This window comes from Manis pentadactyla, chromosome 1 (genome assembly GCF_030020395.1).
Source record: "Manis pentadactyla isolate mManPen7 chromosome 1, mManPen7.hap1, whole genome shotgun sequence".
NCBI lineage: Eukaryota > Metazoa > Chordata > Mammalia > Pholidota > Manidae > Manis > Manis pentadactyla.
In genome coordinates, this window is record NC_080019.1 from 15553945 (window position 1) to 15572918 (window position 18974).

General features: G+C 36.4%; 1 protein-coding gene across 4 annotated transcripts in view; it reads left to right on the top strand.

Moving 5' to 3' along the window:
- The window catches only part of SPOCK3 (SPARC (osteonectin), cwcv and kazal like domains proteoglycan 3), a 375273-nt gene that overhangs the window by 336260 nt on the left and 20039 nt on the right, over window positions 1-18974 (top strand). For all 4 annotated transcript variants that reach the window (XM_057490895.1, XM_057490969.1, XM_057490951.1 and 1 more), the window contains exon 7: window positions 2027-2146. In XM_057490895.1, coding sequence (XP_057346878.1) covers window positions 2027-2146 — 120 coding nt within the window. The remainder of the gene's footprint in view (window positions 1-2026; window positions 2147-18974) is intronic.

Here is an 18974-nt window from a genome sequence, read left to right on the forward strand (position 1 = left end):
TTTATTATGTCCCTCCTTCTGCTGACCTTAGGCCTCATTTGTTCTTCTTTTTCCAATTTCGATAGTTGTGACATTAGACCGTTCATTTGGGATTGCTCTTCCTTTTTTAAATATGCTTGAATTGCTATATACTTTCCTCTTAAGACTGCTTTTGCTGTGTCCCACAGAAGTTGGGGCTTAGTGTTGTTGTTGTCATTTGTTTCCATATATTGCTGGATCTCCATTTTGATTTGGTCATTGATCCATTGATTATTTAGGAGCGTGTTGTTTAGCCTCCACGTGTTTGTGAGCCTTTTTGCTTTCTTTGAACAGTTTATTTCTAGTTTAATGCCTTTGTGGTCTGAAAAGTTGGTTGGTAGGGTTTCAATCTTTTGGAATTTACTGAGGCTCTTTTTGTGTCCTAGTATGTGGTCTATTCTGGAGAATGTTCCATGTGCACTTGAGAAGAATGTGTATCCTGTTGCTTTTGGATGTAGAGTTCTGTAGATGTCTATTAGGTCCATCTGTTCTAGTGTGTTGTTCAGTGCCTCTGTGTCCTTACTTATTTTCTGTCTGGTGGATCTGTCCTTTGGAGTGAGTGGTGTGTTGAAGTCTCCTAGAATGAATGCATTGCATTCTATTTCCTCCTTTAGTTCTATTAATATTTGTTTCAGGTATGTTGGTGCTCCTGTATTGGGTACACATATATTTATAATGGTTATATCCTCTTGATGGACTGAGCCCTTTATCATTATATAATGTCCTTCTTTGTCTTTTGTTACTTTCTTTATTTTGAAGTCTGTTTTGTCTGATACCAGAATTGCAACACCTGCTTTCTTCTCTCTGTTGTTTGCTTGAAATATCTTTTTCCATCCCTTGACTTTAAGTCTGTGCGCGTCTTTGGGTTTGAGGTGAGTCTCTTGTAAGCAGCATATGGATGGATCTTGCTTTTTTATCCATTCTATTACTCTGTGTCTTTTGATTGGTGCATTCAGTCCATTTACATTTAGGGTGATTATTGAAAGGTATGAATTTATTGCCATTGCAGGCTTTAAGTTTGTGGTTACCGAAGGTTTAGGGTTAGCTTCTTTATTATCTTACTGTCTAACTTAACTCGCTTGTTGAGCTATTATAAACACAGTCTGATGATTCTTTATTTCTCTCCCTTCTTGTTCCTCCTCCTCCCTTCTTCATATGTTGGGTGTTTTGTTCTGTGCTCTTTTTAGGAGTGCTCCCATCTAGAGCAGTCCCTGTAGGATGCCCTGTAGAGGTGGTTTGTGGGAGGCAAATTCCCTCAACTTTTGCTTGTCTGGGAATTGTTTAATCCCTCCTTTCTGGCCACTGTCCTGCGTCTTCTGGTCTCTCTTTTAGGGCTAGTTGTGTTTTCAAAAGTATATATGTTTTTGGGAGGAGATTCCCGCTGTCCTACTCATACCGCCATGTTGGCTCCGCCCCCCTGATATGATTTTTTTACATATTTTATTAGCTTTCCTAATGTTAATTAGCCATTCCTTTTCTGTGTTTAAAAAAATATATATATATAGTATTAAATCAAATAGAAATAGCAATTATGTATAATTGATAATTCATACATATACTGAATATACTAATGTAGACTTATAAACCATAATACTATAAAATATATGCCCAATAATAAAAGTAATATTCATCTTGGATTCTCAACTGCTTATTTTCCCAGGTGACTCACCACTTAACCGTGATGAAAGTGGCCAGCATATAAATATTATGAGTCAACTTAAGTGTTGTTAACAAAGGAATCCTCAATCAAGCATTACATTCTAGTGAAGAGAGGAAGCAGATTTCTACTAATATGTTCCATTATTGAATAAAATGTTATAATTGTGTTACATCGTGTTATGTTAAAACATTTATTTTTAGTTTTTGTGAAGCTAAAACACAATTGGTAATTGTATTTCATTTTTCAGTATAGTCATTGTTACCTTTCAGTTATCGGGGTAATTTGAGAGCTAGCACTGACACTGTGCCGTTACTATTCAAGGTCTGTGTTGTTTCTCCTTGTTTTTAGCATGCAGTGGCCTGGAGTTCAGGGAGGTGGCAAACAGATTGCGGGACTGGTTCAAGGCCCTTCATGAAGGCGGAAGCCAGAACAAGAAGACAAAGGCACTACTGAGGCCCGAAAGGAGCAGTAAGATTTCTAATTTATATGCACCTGTTGTCTTTGATATGGGATTTTGTTTCTAATAAATCATTTAGATCAAAACATGTATTTCAAAGTTTACCCTTTACTTAGATGCAGAACAAAAATCAGCCTATTGTTATTCCTTCCAAACACACCCCTAATATTATGCAAGGAGCTAATGACATTTGTGACAACTGACTGACAAGAGAACAGAACACTCCTTAAGACAGCACTGAATTTCCAGTGGGACTGAAAGGGGAGGGCTGCTTTTCAGTGTTTTGATAGAAGTAGTAAAGAGAACACAAGACATAAAGGTAAGACTTTTGGTGAACTTCAATTTTTAGAGAAGACAGCACACCCCGCCCCTGTCCGCCCCACCAGATGAGCCTTTCCATGATTGCTTTGCAGACACTTCTAATTTGACCCACCCAAGACAGGAGACAAAAACATAACATTCAGGGACACTCTAAAAAACAATTCATACAAGAAAGAAGAAAAACTCAGAGCTGTATGAATCTTATATTTTTCATCATCTGTATAGTCCCCCCAAAGTATTTTTGAATTCCTTGGAAATAGGAAATGCAAATTGAAACAAGGCACCTGTTATTAATAATTTTATGAACTTTCCCTTTATATTTTTTCATTTGTAATGTACATAAAAGAGTAAGTATTGAAAATGAACTAATTTAAGGGAGCTTTCAAAGATCTAAGCATGTAAATAAGCATTTAAAATCCTCTACATTGCAAGAAGAGGAGATGGGGCAGAAATCATGAGCAGCATCTTGCACCTGGCGATGTCCCAGGTGTTCCCTTTGCTTATTGTGACATGACCATCCACTCTTACTTGCAATCCTCAAATACCAGTTTCTAACAAAATCACTTCATAAGATGGTAGTCAGCTGTAATGTGTAATTACTAAAATGCCTCAATTGTTTTCATCAAGGAATTTTCTATAATCCCAACCTTTTGTATTTATGGATCTTATTTATGTTCTTAAAGAATGTAATAATTCTTTCTAATTGAGCCATTTAATTAAGCTTCCATCAACAGACATAATTACCTTTGAATGGGTGATGACTATGTATATTGTTTCTTCTTATGAAGTTCAGAAAGAAACTACAGTGTTTTCCCCACTCGGCAGTAGTATTTCTCAGGTTTATCTTCAAAATTATTAACTGCATTTTGGCAGATGTTATAGAAACAATACAGGATATATGCCCCCTATATTTATAAATACGTATCTGGGGTGGGTGAAAGTTTGTCTAGACCTTTACTTACTGATTTTTTGAAAAATTCATGCCTGTATCTGTCCACCAGCTCTCATTCTTGAATATTTTTGTTTCTTGCTCTCAAGTTTCTCCTTTGAACTTGAGTTCAGACTACTGGTCCCAAGAGACTTGGAGATGGATAAAAGGAGAGCTTTAGAACACCTGGTTAATGGTCACATTCATAAATATTATTTCCCTTCCTACATTATTCTTTCAAAAAATGAGACACTGTCCGTATAGCAGGTTAATGATACGAAACTCCTTGGGAGTGGAGTATCTTCGGAGAACAAATTAAAAAGCGGATACAGGAATATTTACACTGCTTGAAATGGTCAGAGGTCAAGTAGGAGTACATTTCCGACAGGAAGTTATCCACTAGAACAGGTCAGACAAACCCCTGAAGAGAATGGTTGGCTCCCTTATGTCCTCTCTTGCTGCTCCATGAGTCCTGTCCCGACTTCGTATCTAATCCGTGAACCAACCCTCTGATTTCATATCCCCATCGCTTTTCTGTGCTAATTTTTCCTTCATAACATTTCTCAAAAGCTACCATAGTAATAATCTACTTGTTTATATGGTTTATTCTCTTTCTTTGTCACCCTACCAGACAACCATAAATGCAGTAGTATAGACTTTACACACCACCGTATCATTGGAGCATAGCATAGCTTGACACATAGTTAAGTTTTCATTAAATGAAAGAGAGTAGAAGTAATGAATAGATGAAGCAAAGAAGCGATCAAAATACTACATTGTGTTGATATACCATAATTCGATCAGTTAGTCCCCTAGGAATGATCATTTACTGTTTCCATTATTTTCTCCATGACAATTCTGCAGTTAATCAGGTTTTTTCTTTTTAATTTCTTTAAGAAAGATTCTAAGCAGTGGGAGTAACGGTTCAAAATGTGCATGCATTCCAAGTTACAAATGATAACAGATGTTGCTAGGTTGCTTTGCAGAAAGCTTAGGGCATTTCTGATTTCTAAAAACAAAGCATACAAGTTAACATTTACCTTCATCCCTGCTAGAAAAAAATATTATAATTCTCTTTAATTTTCCCATTCTGGTAAACATGCTATCATCATTCACTATTAATCTAATTTGTATTTCCTTTATTAGCAGTGAATTTGAACATAAAATATTGGAAGAGATGGCAGCTTGCATAGCAAAATGAAACAAAATGTCTTAGCTCAGGCTACTATACCATAGCCTAGGTGAATTAAAAGTAGATGTTTCTCAAATTCTGGGGAAGTTGTCAGACTGGGTTCCAGTGAGGGCTCTCCTTCTGGCTTATAAACAGCCATCTTCTCACATGATGAAGACAGAGATCTCTCTAGGTCCTCATGCTTGTTAGGGCACTAATCTCATCATGAGGGCTCTACCATCAGATCTAATTGCCACCCAATGGCCCTGTCTACAAATGCTGTCACCCTGAGGTTTAGGGAATCATCAGATGAATTTTGGGAGGGCACAGTTCAGTCCATAGCATAAAAAAAAAATAACAAAAGCCCACTAAAAATTTTGTCAACCTACATGTTTAATTCTGAGACAGATGCATTAATAGCTTCCATTATAATTGTGTTTAATCAGGTCCTTCTAGTATTTTTGGTAGTTTTTGCTGTATGAGTTTGCTGCTTTATTTTTTAGAACATATGGATTTATTTCTATTTTGTCCCATAATAAATTACACTTTCTATCACTTTATTTTATTCACTATGCCCTACTTACTGCTTTTTAGCACATTTCTCCTTAGCTGATAGTAATATGGACACTGTTGCATTCAGTTTTATTGTATTTGCCTGAGATACTCGCTAACATTTGTCAATCTATTTTCCTGGACTTGTGTCTTTCTTGTAAACATCCATAGTTGATTTGGAGTTTTCAGTATGACAGTGAGCAAGCTCTATGATTTTTTCTTCATTTTTTAATAATTAAAATGTAGTAAAATCAACATAAAGCACAGGAAAGGACTGATTCAAAGACTCAGAATGTTGCCATTTAGGCAGATTACCCAGAAAACAAAGAAAACTTACTTTAAAACTCTTATTAAGAGCAGAACAATAATACAAGAAAATTTAGTCATTTTAACAGACACAAAATCAAATTTTAGTTTTTCATGTGTATGATATTTGACATAAATTTAAAAAATAATCTTACATGAATAAACCCCATATTAGCCAGCGTTCATAATGACAAACTATATTTTGTGAGATTCTTTCAATGATTTGTTACATTCACGTAGAGTTTGTCTATATATTTTTGGAACAATGAATCATTTTATTATAGGATAAAGCTGTATTTTTAAACAAAATTATATCTTGCCTACCTTATATCATTTTTCTTAGTAGAGTCTTGTTTATATAATTATAATTTTAATTACAGTAATTTTATGTTAAAAAGAAACTATGAAGTATTTTAAACTATGTATTAGCATTTTGTATTAGATTAGCAGAATTTATGAATATACATTTTATGTTTTTTATAGGCACACAGTTTTATATGAAATAATGTTTTAATGTAGCAAAAGTGAATACGTTTGTTAACAGGTCAAATATATACAACTATACACTATAAAATTAATTTGAACTATAAAAATTAGAAGCAAAAAGTATATGAATTTTAAAACATGCTTTCATGGATTTCTTTAAGAAATGATCTAGATTTTTAGTGAATACACATTAATTAAGTTAACAAAGTCTAAGCTTTCACGTTACCAAATGATCTTGAAAATTGTTTTTCAATTTCAAGTTGGCTTATGATAAAACATAATTACTATTGAAATACAATTTATCATAATGATTTGTTAAAAACAAATTTACATTTTTGTAATTTTAAACGTCTAGTAGGTGTGATATGCTAACTTATTGAATCAGTATGCCTATATAATTTAGAACCACCATGTATAAGTTGAACAAAAATGTATGCCTGTGTTAGACTTAATACTGATAACTCTGAAAGTACGCCTGTTTTTATTAAGCAAACAATGTTAAACTAGCCTTTTATGAAAGTTTATTTAAATTGTGAATTGATTTTTTTTTAATTTTGGTTTTTCTTGATAAAATACTTTTGAAAGTATTAGGAATTTCTTTAATTTCAGGAAGTTTTAGGGATATGTCATTTATATAAGCACTTATTTATCCCTAAGCTAATCACATAGAGCTTTCTTTATCAAAAGAGATTTGATAATCTAATTTGGAAACACCATCTGGACATAGGAAAGCATGTGTCTATGCACATACAGCCACCCATGCATGAACATACACACATACATGTACACACAAGTGGAGAATTTATAGCTTTGATTTTAAACTTCTAGCCTTGAGGCCATGGACATGGATAGGATCAGAAAGCCCACTGATTTATATGGAAGAATTACCCCTCTCCTTTCCCCCTCTGCCTTTTCACCGACACTGTAGAGGATGGGCTGAGTCTGGTCACAGGTAATGGGGGCTGGCTCTGCAGCAGTGTTCGCAGGAGTCGCTTGCATTCCTTCCTTTGTCCTGGCATGCGCTCCCAAGGGGAATAAAAAATGTCCAACCTGCTTCCAGTGAGCTGTCGCAGACTCCGATGGTTGCTCGGGGGGCCTCAGAGTTCCTGAGAGCTTGTGGAGGGGGCCAGTCCTAAAGCTGGAGGGACCCCAACAGCGGCTGGGGCAAGGGTGAGTCAGGCAAGACCTGATGGAGACATAGGCTGGAGGGTTCAGCCCTCAAGTCAGGGCCCCATGAAATGCCAAGGAAAACAAACCCGAACCAAGGAGGGGAAGACTGGGCCACAGGACCGTTGGAATATGAAGATGGTTCCACCTCCAGATTGCGCGCCTCTGGGAGCGCAGCGGGAGAGTCTCCAGTGGCAGAAGGCCAAGCAGGGCAGCGACGACTCTGTGGAGAGGCGGGCAAGTGGGCAGGGCAGGTGGCCAGCGCGGGGCACGTGGGCAGAGTGGAGGGCTGTACCTTAGCTGGTGCTCGGCATGTGGGAAGCCCGAGGTCTCCAGCGGGGGAGGAAAACCTGCTGGCCTGTGGGAGATGGATGAGCTCAGTGGTACGTGACAGGGACTCCAGAGTCAGACCAGTCCTACATATAAAGAGTCCGTGTATCTACCGAGCAATACAGTTTAAGCCTCTTACTTCACAAACTGTTTTTATCCTCTTCTACCTCTGGTCCCTGTTTAGGTATATTTCATGCACTTGATTGTCTAGGCCGCTAATTTGATGCTCCAAAGTGGCAATTCCCTGTACAATTCACCTGTGGAATGACTTAGCTGGGAAAAGACTGTTTAGACTAGAAACAATGTATTTTTGCACTTTTTTTTATGTGTGCACTCTTGGGTATTCATGTGTGTGCATGTGTCTTAAATTTAAGTAGCTGTCTCCTTCCTTACATACTAACTCAGTATGGAATTGATTTTTCTCTCTCTGGCTACTTGAGCCCTTTAGAGTCGGCGTGGCTTTCCTTTGCTCACTGGCCCTGTGAGTGCCCTCGGCCTGTGTTGCAGGCTGCCCTGGCCCCCCTAATGAGCTCCAGCCCCCACGTGGGGGGCAGACAGTGACCTTCCCCCGGGACTCCGTGGGGTCTGTGAGTCAGGTTCTTTCCAAAGTCTGTCACTTCTCATTCTCCACTCTTGGTATCCCATTCTTTTCTCCATTGGTCACCTCACCCCTGGGGAGAGAAAGCACTTTACCCATTTGCACCCCTTTATCTTCAGACTCCCACACTTATTTCACTGAAGACAGAGTGAAGGTGGGCAGGAGATGACTGTGGCGGGGAAGCTTGCTGCATTTTCGGTGATCAGAGTAGCTCCCGACGCTTAGTCAACCAACTTCGGACTTAATATAGAAAGAGTGTCGGTGTGAAGAACAATTCAGAGTAAAATTCCTGTTTTTATCTTAAGGTCAGAATAATAATGACTGGGCAAATATGTAAGAGAGGGCCAACACATATATCTGTTCAGGTTATGCAAAGAAAAATGCCTAAACCCCATTGTCCATTTACTGTGCAGAACATTATCTTTGAGATAGAGCTATGTCTTCTGAGGGATTCGTATCTCTGGTGACCTTTAATTATAGTAATGTTCATAAATATGGCCAAGTTTTACTATCTGGAAATATCATAATTTGCTTTCTATGTTTTTAGAATATTTGTGAATAAAATATGCAGTTTCTTACAAAGTAATTCTCACAAATGATGTTTGTTTGTGAGACTTAAAAACCTACATACAGGAAAAATTTATGGGATGAGTTCAGGAGGTGAACTGAGCTGGTGCAGAACGTGCATGGAGGAGGAGAGGGGAGAAGGATGTTAGCCCAGGTCCGCTTCATCGGTGCCTTCTAGCCTCAGACAGTCTGCAAACTTCAGCTGCCTGCTGGCTCCACACAGAGCCTTAGCTGTGTGCTACCCACTGCCGAACACGTGCAGCAGGACTGGCTCCCAGGCACCACCCGTAAAGCTGGCTCCAAACATCAGCTAGAAGAGCCAGCACCTCTTCAAACATCATGCAGCACGAATGTGTGTGTGCAGATGAGCCATCTGAAATCACTATTTTGTAACTAAAAAACCATGTTTTCTTAAGGATCAACTAGAAAAGTCATCTTAAATTCACCATTCTGTTCTCATCTGTCCTCATCTCTTTTTGTATGTACGTTAATCAGTACACTTCCCTAGTCTAAATTATTTTCTTGTCTGAATAATGCATATCTATTAGTTTAACTTTTCCTGCAGGGTTATGATGAGTAAAAAGACAAATTAAACCATGACAGCTTTTGTTTTCCTTCATCGTAGTCTTATAAGCCGGCGTCATTATATATTAACTGCATAACTGCTAATGATCCTTCAGCTGAATGCAGATTAGGTAATGGGCTCTCAGCTTAATTTTGTTCCTACTCATAAACCAGATTGCTAAAAGCAATTAGTGCAGATTACTCTTGTGGCCTAGCATTTAACCTGCTGACCTTTCTGTGAGTTTTAGGAGGTGTTACAGGATTTTTTGATTAATGTAATTTCTCAGTAGAGGCACTTGCTTCATATTGCTGCCGCTTGGGGTCCTAGAGCGCTCTTCACTCAAGTACCTGACCTCTTCTTACCTCATCCAACTTGCTGCTCAAAAATCCAGCACATGATGCCTTCCTTCCGCCACCCCCCAGAGCATTTGTCCCAGCGTTAGGCTGCTTTTGTGTTCTTTATAGTGCATGTCACTACTGATAGAAAAACGGTTACTAGATCATTTTCTCTCCTTTCCAAATAAAATACAAGCTCGGAATTTTCTGTTGTGAATCCCCGCTTACTAGAAAAGGTCTTGGCACATAATGGGAACTCAGTAACAGTTTGTTTAATGAATAAATTATTAAATCTAATCACAAATTTTTATGTAAAAATTGTTTACAAAGAGTAATAGAGCAGCTGCCTTCCCACGATTGCTGAATGACATGCAGGTTCCAGGAGAACAAATCTCTGACAGCAAGAAGATTGAAATAATAGGGTGAAGACTTGAGGAAATTGAGTGGGAAGGTATTCTACTTTTTATGTGGATGATGGCTTTATTCAAAGGGAATTTCCTCACACACTGACCATCAAATCGAGAGTGCTCTATGTTTTATATTAAACATATTATTCTTTAAAAATATTTTAAGGCATGGTGAAGTTATAGGTTTTTTTCCTAGTAGTTATTCTGAATTTTTGAACATAATAGGGTACTAACCTGAGTTTTTAATTGACCAAATTTTATCACAGCCATTACCCAAAGAATTGTATAGCCATTATCCAAGAAGAATCATGTATTTGAATCTCAGATAGCATAAATTTTTCGTAGTTAAATGGTTTGAGTTGACAAAAAAGATCAATAATGTTATAGCTTTTCAAGAAATTAAGCAAGCTGGTAAAGTGTGCCATTATTTTATTTAAGTCTACTTTACATTTATGAAATTAGACTTTTTGGGTATATTTTGTTTGGATATATTTGAGAGCCATTGCTGATAAAAGAATGATCATAGAAAAGCAACTAAAATGGTAAAAATCTTAAAATATGTTTTATAATAAAAGGTAAAAGAAATAGAGCTATTTCACCTCTGACTCTATTTTCATTAAACCCTGAAAATACTTGCTTGAGGCTTTTTACAATAAGTACATGCTATACCTATTGTAATCTATATGATTGATGTATTTTGTTTCATCATTTCAATCTCCCAAAATTTAAGAACAGAATTACATCCAGGATTTTTTAAACTATGCTTACAATCTCATGTGTATGGTATGTGTTATCCTTTTTTGAAAAAGATTTTGTATTGTTTCTTTCTGTCAATTTGGAAAGCAATCAGGACATCAGAATTACATGCAAAATCCTCAGATTCACTCCAAATGCCCACCTAACTCAGAGAAAATGATAGGACTACTTAAACCCCCTGGGTAAATGAAGACATTGCTCACTTTCTGTCATGCTGTCTTCACATTGAAAGGAAGATTGCGTTTGAAATCAGATGGCTTAAAAACAATGCTCTATTTTAATGCAATTAGAACTCTTCTAGGTACAACAGAGGACTTCATTTTCTGAAAACAATGATTTGCAAAGTTGGTAGATAAATTTTCTTTTCTTAATTCAAATAAAGTGAAAGACCCAGATCATTGCTTATTTTATGTGTTCTAACTGTTGAGACATCTGGCATTTTCTTCTTTTCTTAATAGACACAAAAACTCTCTAGATAATAAAATCTAATTATAACTTTAGTATTACTAAATTGTTATCTTATTTGGGAATTATACTTTCTGTAGAAATTATAAAGTTCGTACGTAGCTAAATCAATGTAATCCTACATCAATTACAACTTAATTTTAAAACAAAAGCTCTAAGTGAATAATGAAATTGTTTTGTTACATTATTGTGTACCAAACTTTCTGTAAGTCATTGGTCTTTAGGAACTATATTCCTCCATGCAGAGGGTATTACCATTGGCATTGGTATTTTTGGAATCATTAGGCAGTAATTGCTTCTCACATGATAAGTAAAGTATTTTCCTTTTTATTACATTCGGTTTTCAACAAAATGAGTACCTCACTTTCAAAATATAACCACGTAGGGTGTTCAGAACACATTTAACCAATAATTTGAACTACTAGAACCTAGTTAAAAATGAAACAGCCCCCAAAAAAGGGCAATAACAGATTTTTTAAATGTGGAGAAAAATAAAACAAAACATAATTTTTTACATTACGTACATGCATTTCATATATTCAGTCATTTATCACACAAGCATTATTTCTGTCGAATTTTACTTCAGTGACAGTTGAGTAATACATTAAAGACTGGAATGTGTGCATAATAGGAGTCTTAAAGCATCAAAAAAGTAATAACTAAAACAGAGGAAAAACACAAATAAAAAGGAAATAAAATAGCTTAAAAGCATAACTATCTGGATTATTTAATGTGGAAACATGATTCTGTACACCATAAGCAGGTTTGAACCGTATGCTGTTCAATAAAATGGCAATTAATTTCATGATGAGTCCTTTGAGACATTAATCAGTGTTAAATTATTTTAATTTATCCACAGTAAGAAAAATTAGATATAAGGTATTTTTCTATTTAAATTTTTCATTTAAAAATGACATGAAGTTATATTAAGAGAGTTGATATCCATTCACCAATTCCATCCATTCCTCCATCATGAGGTAAAAATTATCAGCCTGATATAGTTTTCCAATCCTACTTCATCCCTGTACAAACATACATTCTCATAAACATTTAATAAAAATGAGATCATACTATACACAGTATGTGGCAGATGCTTATTATCACTATCCATCTATTTTAACCATTTCATCCTTTATTGTTTTGCAAATATTTTCTCACTACATCTTTTCTATTTTGACTTCAGAGTTCTTAGTTTGTCTTCCTTAAGGAAGTTCTATTAAGTACACATTCCAGTCTAGAGTTCTTCCTTGAGGAAGTTGCCCTTACAGAATTATGGACCTGAATATTCTTCTAATTTATAGTTTTGCATTTAAATCATTAAGCCATCCACAGTTTTTTGTTGTGAGATAGGATTCTGGCAATAGATCACGTTTCCTCACTGAATCAAAATAACATCTTTGCAATTACTTACTCTATTTTATTCCTAATGTCTATTTTGTGTTCTCTATTTTTAAATAGTTCCTTCTGTTATTCATTTCAATGGTAATTCTGTCATGTTCTGATTTCACACTTTATATGATTTCAGTTCTTCCAGGTTTGTTACGATCTGTTGTGTGACTCAGAATGTGTTTCATATGCAATTGAAGGAAATAGGATTTTGTTGGAATGTTATGTCATATACTATTTCAAGTTTATTGATAGTTCTGTTCAGGTCTGTACTTTGTTTTTCTGTCTTTATTTTATTGATTATGGAATAGTGTTGAGGTCTCCACATGTAATTGGGAATTTGTCTATTTCTCCATTCAGTTCTATTACATTTTTTTCCCATATATTTTGAAGCTTCATTTTAGATACATACACAGTTAGGGTTAGTATGTGTTCTTAAACTATTGATCATTATGTAATGACCCTTTTTATCTTGGTAACATTCCTTATTTTGAAGGCAAAAACATATTATTATATACTCAGGCTTTCCTTCCACTAGCACTGTATGGTATTTTTCTTACAACTTGTTTTTTTTTCCTACTATACCATCTATTTAAAATGGTTTCCTTGAGGATAATTTATAGTTTAGCCTTGCTTTTTAGTCAATCTGACTTTTTTCCATTTTAATTGATATACTTAGATCATTCACCCTTAATATAATTATTCATATGATTTAATCATAATCTACTTTTTTGCTAATTATTTCCTATTTTATTCCATTTTTCCTTTGCCTATTTACCTTCTCCTAATGCCTTATTTTGAGCCATTTAAGTATTTTTATGATTTCATTTTATTTTTACTCCTGGGTTATTTTTTGTACCTTCTTTTAAATTTTTTTCAATGGTTGCCCTAGGATTCAAAAGATACCAATTTAATTTCTCTAAATCTACCCTCGTTGCCATTTCATGTATTTTAGAAGGGCTTGCAACTTGTAATATATCCCATCTTTTGAGCCATTTTGACCATACTTTGCTTTTGTACCTGTTGCAAACATACAGTACATTGCTGCTAGCTTGATTAGACATTCAGTTATCTTTTATAAAAATTTAGGAAAAAAACATGAATTTATATGTATATTCATTTGTGCGACTTGCAGGATTCTTCAGGTTTTGTTCTGTCTTTCCTTTTATAGCAACTCAAGTTTCTGCCTAGTATCACATTTATTCTGCCTGAAGAATTCATTTTTTAACATTTCTTACAGTTTGCTTTTGCTTTAAATGAATTTTCTTTGGTTTTTGTTTGCTTTAAGGAGTTTCTCCTTCCTTTTCAACGATATTTTCTCTGGGGAAGGAATTTTTGGTTAAGAGCTGTGTTTTTCTTTGAGCATGTGTCCTGGATGTCTCTCCGTTGTGTCCTGGCTTTTGCAGTTTCAGCCGAGATGTCTGCTGCTGTTTGCTTCTGTTTGTTCCTCTATAGGAATGTGTATTTTGCCTCCAACTGCTTTAAAGATTTTTCTCCTCATCACTAGTTTCATGTGGTTTGATTAGGATGGGTCTAGGTTTTTTCTTGGTTTGTATGCTAAGGTAGCTGTTACCTGTTCAGTGTCCTCTCAGATTCTTATCTCCGTGGTTTGATGCATTTCATTAATTTTGGAGAATTCTCCACTAACTCTTGCAGTATTTCTTCCACCCTGTTTTCTCCCCCTTCTCCTACCATTCAGTTACTTTTCCATTGGCCTGTGGAAGAGTCATCTACTGCTCTGCATATTTCCCTCTCTTCCTCTCCTGCTCACCCTCATCCTGGCATGTTTATCTGTTTCTCTCTCGGAGTTCCCATCTAGAGTTGTAGTACAGATTTTACTTCTTATATGACAACCTTTAACCTGTCAATCATTTTGTCATATCTGAGTTTGGTTCTGTTGAGTGCGTTGTCTCTTCGAAAATTTGTTTATCTTCCTTATTTGTGTGTCTCTATTTCTTTGGTTCAAACTGATCAGATTGGGTGAGACAGCAGAGACAGGCAGAGTGTTTATGGCTAGAGAGGAGGACGCCTCCTGTATGGTTGGCCTTGGTGAGGTCACTGAATCAGTCTAGTTGTGATACGAAGCAGGTGCTAGTTTGGGTTTATGATGTTTACCCACAGTGCTCTCCACTTCAAAGTCCTTTGTGTTGCTTGTGCTGATGGCAGGGCTGGTTTGCCACAGCCTGTTTCTACATTTGCTTCTATATGTTTTTCTTTGCAACTGAACCTTAGAGACGTCCCCTCTCCACCATCCCACCCTACAGCCTGGCAGACTGTTGGTGCTGGTTACTCAACACCTGCTACCTGGAGTGAGTGCTCCCTTGCGTTCCTGTGAAGATGCAGCCTCAGGCAGGTGCTGTATACCTGGTCTGAGGTGGAACCTTCTCAGAGACCCTCTCCCTCCTCTAGTGACAGGGATTTTCCAATAATCTGGACTCAGTATTGTCCTGCTCTTCACTCAGAGAAAGATTTCTTATTTTCCATATTTCTCTGGCTGCAGTGTATTCTCTCACCTGTGTCAGAAGGGTGACAGAGTATTCCCATAACTGAAGGCTTTCTTCCATAGGCATGAAAGAAAGGAGGATGCAGGTGTCCTTCACACCCGGCTCCCAGCAGCTTCTGTGTGTAAGGTGGCCTTCCTGGGTCTCTTGCACTACTCCAAATCTTCTGGGAGGTGGGCTAAGGTCTGCGTAACAAAATCTGCCGATGGTTTGGATTCGACTCCCTTGTGTGGCTTCCAGGGGTTGTCTGTTATCACACCAGCCTACACACAGCCTTTAGCAATTCATTGGGAAGTTCAGCTGAATTTTCCTCATTGACTGGTGTTCAGTGGCTGTGTCAGGTGAGTGAGTGATGGCATCCCATCTCCTCTTATTGGAGGTACATGCTTGTTTTTTAGGTTCTGGGTTATTGATTAGCCCAGGGACACAAAGTCTCCCTAATTGATTATAAGAATTCGTAGTTTTGTAGACTATTCATATTTTTCTTATTATTATTAGGGTGAGAGTAATAGTTTTTTTGACTTTCTCCCAGGATGAGAGCAGGGAATCTTTGCCTTCATTTTTAGGAATATATTCACTGGATGCAGACTCTTGAAAGTGTTTTTAAATCATTTTTTTCTTTCCTCACTGAAAGATATTATTTAACCTTTCCTGGACTCTAAAATTTCTGATGAGATGTCAGGCTTTAATTGAATCAGTGTTTAATTTTGATGCGTCCTTTTCTTCCTGCTGATTTCAAGCTTAGTGTTTGTCTTTGGTTCGTAAGAGTTGGAATAGAAATGGCCTTCCTTGTGTTTTCATAGCGTGAGGATTGTTGCAGATCTTGAAACTGTAAATTGAGAATTTAAGCAAAATTTCTACCCTTATTTCTTCAAATTATGTTTCTTGCACCATCATCTTTCCCTTCTCCTCTGGGGCTTCAGTTAGATGGGCTGTCCTCTGATAATATCTGGCAGCCCCCAGAGACTCTGTTCATTTCTTTCCTTGTCTTTCTTCATATTAGATTAGTGTAGTTGACCTATATTCAAGTTTACGTTTTCCTCTGTGAACTCAGTTCTGCTGTTGGGTCCATCTAGTATTATTTTTTATTTTTTTTTTAGGTTTCATTGGTTGCTTCGCTATTTTGTTCTTGAATTTTGAGTTCGTTCTTTCTTATAATTCTATTTCTCTACTGCTAGTTCCTATTATTGCAATTATTACAAGCATATTTCCTTTCCTCATTAAGATACCTATTTTAGTTCTTTTAAAATCTTTTCTGCTCATTGCAACAACTGGGTCATCTCAGGTTTGTTCTCAATTGACTTTCTTTTCATTTAAGAATATGTCCCATTTTCTCTGGTGCTGCATATGTCTCATAATTCTAGATGGTGTCTCAGATGTTACGGATATAAAAAGTAGGATGCTTTATTGTTAATCCAATGAGTGTTGTATTTCAGCATATGATTCATTCTGTTGGGCTCAAAATGAAAACTTTATTTCTTGTGTGCCAGCTCTAATCTCAGATTCCATCTGCACCCTCTGTGCAGGTGATCTGAATCTACAGTATCAGTGCCCAGAGCAGACTCTGCTCAGCTCTTTAGCTCTTTTCTGCCTAGATTTCTCCCTTGGTCCTCATGGTCCTCAGTAGTTGCACACAATTTTCTGATTCTCCAGGCTAGAGCATGTGTGTTCCTTCTCCACCAGTGTCCCCCCTGCCTTTTACCATTTTAACTCTGCTCCAGGCTAAGTAAAAGTGAGAATGCACTCCATATAACTTCCTTCCTAAAAAATATGGACTGTGCACCAGAATCTGTCTACTTGTTTTTCACTTTTCAGTTCCCTAAATTTTTTAAATTATATGCAGAGTTTAACAATTTATGAGCAGGAGCATCAGTCCAGTAAATGTTAGTCAGCCATTTCTGGAAACAGAATCTAAAACAATCATTTAAATGATGGGTTAAAGAGAGGATTTTTCAACTTACCTGCCTTTGTATCTGCAAGCCCTAGGAGCATGTGTTGAACACATATGAGCTAGAACACTATTCTACTTTTCATTACCTACTCCTGTTTACCCCTCCCATCCTGAAACTTAACAGTCTTTTTTTTCTGAATTTTTTGTATTACAGTACTTTTAAAAATGTTAAGCCTTTATGAGTGAGGTCAATCATTCAGTCATTTTGAATATGCTTTGAAATCTACATTTACTGAGTTTTTGCTTTCATCTGAATGATTTTACCTTGATTTATGTTCATCTCAGTTATGCTAATTTATTTCTGACTCAGAAATGCAACTGTTAATATAGGCTTGCTATTTTGTAAGATTAGGAAGTGAACTGCTCTGTGACTACATTCTAGAGGTGAATAACCTCATTTTCTACAACAGCATAAATATTCAGGGAATGTTGAGAGGTGTTTTTGGATTATAAAACTTTGTGTCTGATAGCTTTTGCCTTTCAGAAATTTTTGACACATCTTTGAAGTGACATTGCTAGACACTTCTTAAATGTGATTTTAGATGTCTCATGGTGATTCTGGAGCTCTCCTAAGGACTGTAAGATTGGTGAGTATGGGAGGGTCAGGGCGCAGCGTGAGCCGAGGTTCTGACCATTAGTAAGTACAATGTGGAGCCTTGTGTCTGGGTGTTGAGGCCCAGCACTGATTCCACAGGGCTCGGTCACCAAAGCAATCATGGATGCCCTTCTGTAATCCTTACAGCAGTTTAGCAAAGTGGATATTGTTTGCTCCACTTTATACTTGAAAGTTTGACAGGTAGAACCCAAAGTTGAATGATTAGAAAGTGGTAGAGCTGGGATTTCAATGCAGATTTTATGCATGCTGAACTTATGAATTTATGTGCTTTCACTCAATGGATAAGTGAAATCTCCCAATGGACATCTCAGACTTCAAGTAATATCAGAGTAATCAAAGAAATATCCAAAATTCAAATACTAATTCACCTGAATTGTGATAACTGCTCATAATACACTTGCACACACCCACACAGGCACATAAATACACTAGCACAAAGAGGGTATTTCCCTATTTCATTTCTAAAATCCTTAGAAATTCAATAGTTAGTAACCATTATTTTACCTTTATTATGATATTTCTGAATGAGCTTTTGTTTCGATTCTTATAAATATGGATGAATTATATAGGTGGGATTAATACACATAATTTAAAACTTTGTTGAGTTATATTGATAACCTATACCAATGCTTGAGACAGATTTTTATCCATTAAATTATTCCTATGTTGAATGTACTTATATTTATTCATCTTAATGCTAAAAAACTGTTGGAAATTTCAAAAATTTACCCAGGGTTTAGTATCTTGAGATTCACTGTTTAAAACCATTTCCATAATCATACTTTTCATAATCAAGAAAAAGTTTTTTATCAGTGTTCCTCTGTCTTCACAGTTCTGCCTAAACATATATTTTAAGTAGATACTTTCATACAAGAAACTGTTATCTTCTAGGGCAATTTTCTATATCCTTCACTAAAGATTTCCTTATGCTAAATCTTCCATAAGTAAGTGACTGAAACATTAGGTAGTGTTGCATAATGAATCTGTTTTCTTCTTACAAGTGAGGATACTCTCTTACCTTTGTAGCACTAGTCATGATCATTCATGGGTACTGGTTTTTTTTACTCAGGTGAGTCCCTGAGTGAGTGCTGTCTAATGTCCCCTTTCACAGAGCCCTTTCTTGAGCTAATAATGAACTATTTGTGCTGTTTGGGTTTACCTTTCCTTAAATGCATTCACTACCTTAAAGCAATTTTGCTTTTTACTGTCCCAAGTTTTTAATACTATTTAAGAAGATGATACATGCACTGACGATTCTCTTTCAGTTTATTTTTAAAATAAAAATTTCCTGTGAAACACAGTGGAAAATTCCTCATCTATTCTCCCCTTTACATTGCTTTGCCTATGTAGAGCTCCCCTCCCTCACAAATTACTGTGACTGCCTTAAGTCTGTTTCAATTTTCAAATGTCCCCTCAGGTGTTGACATCTTG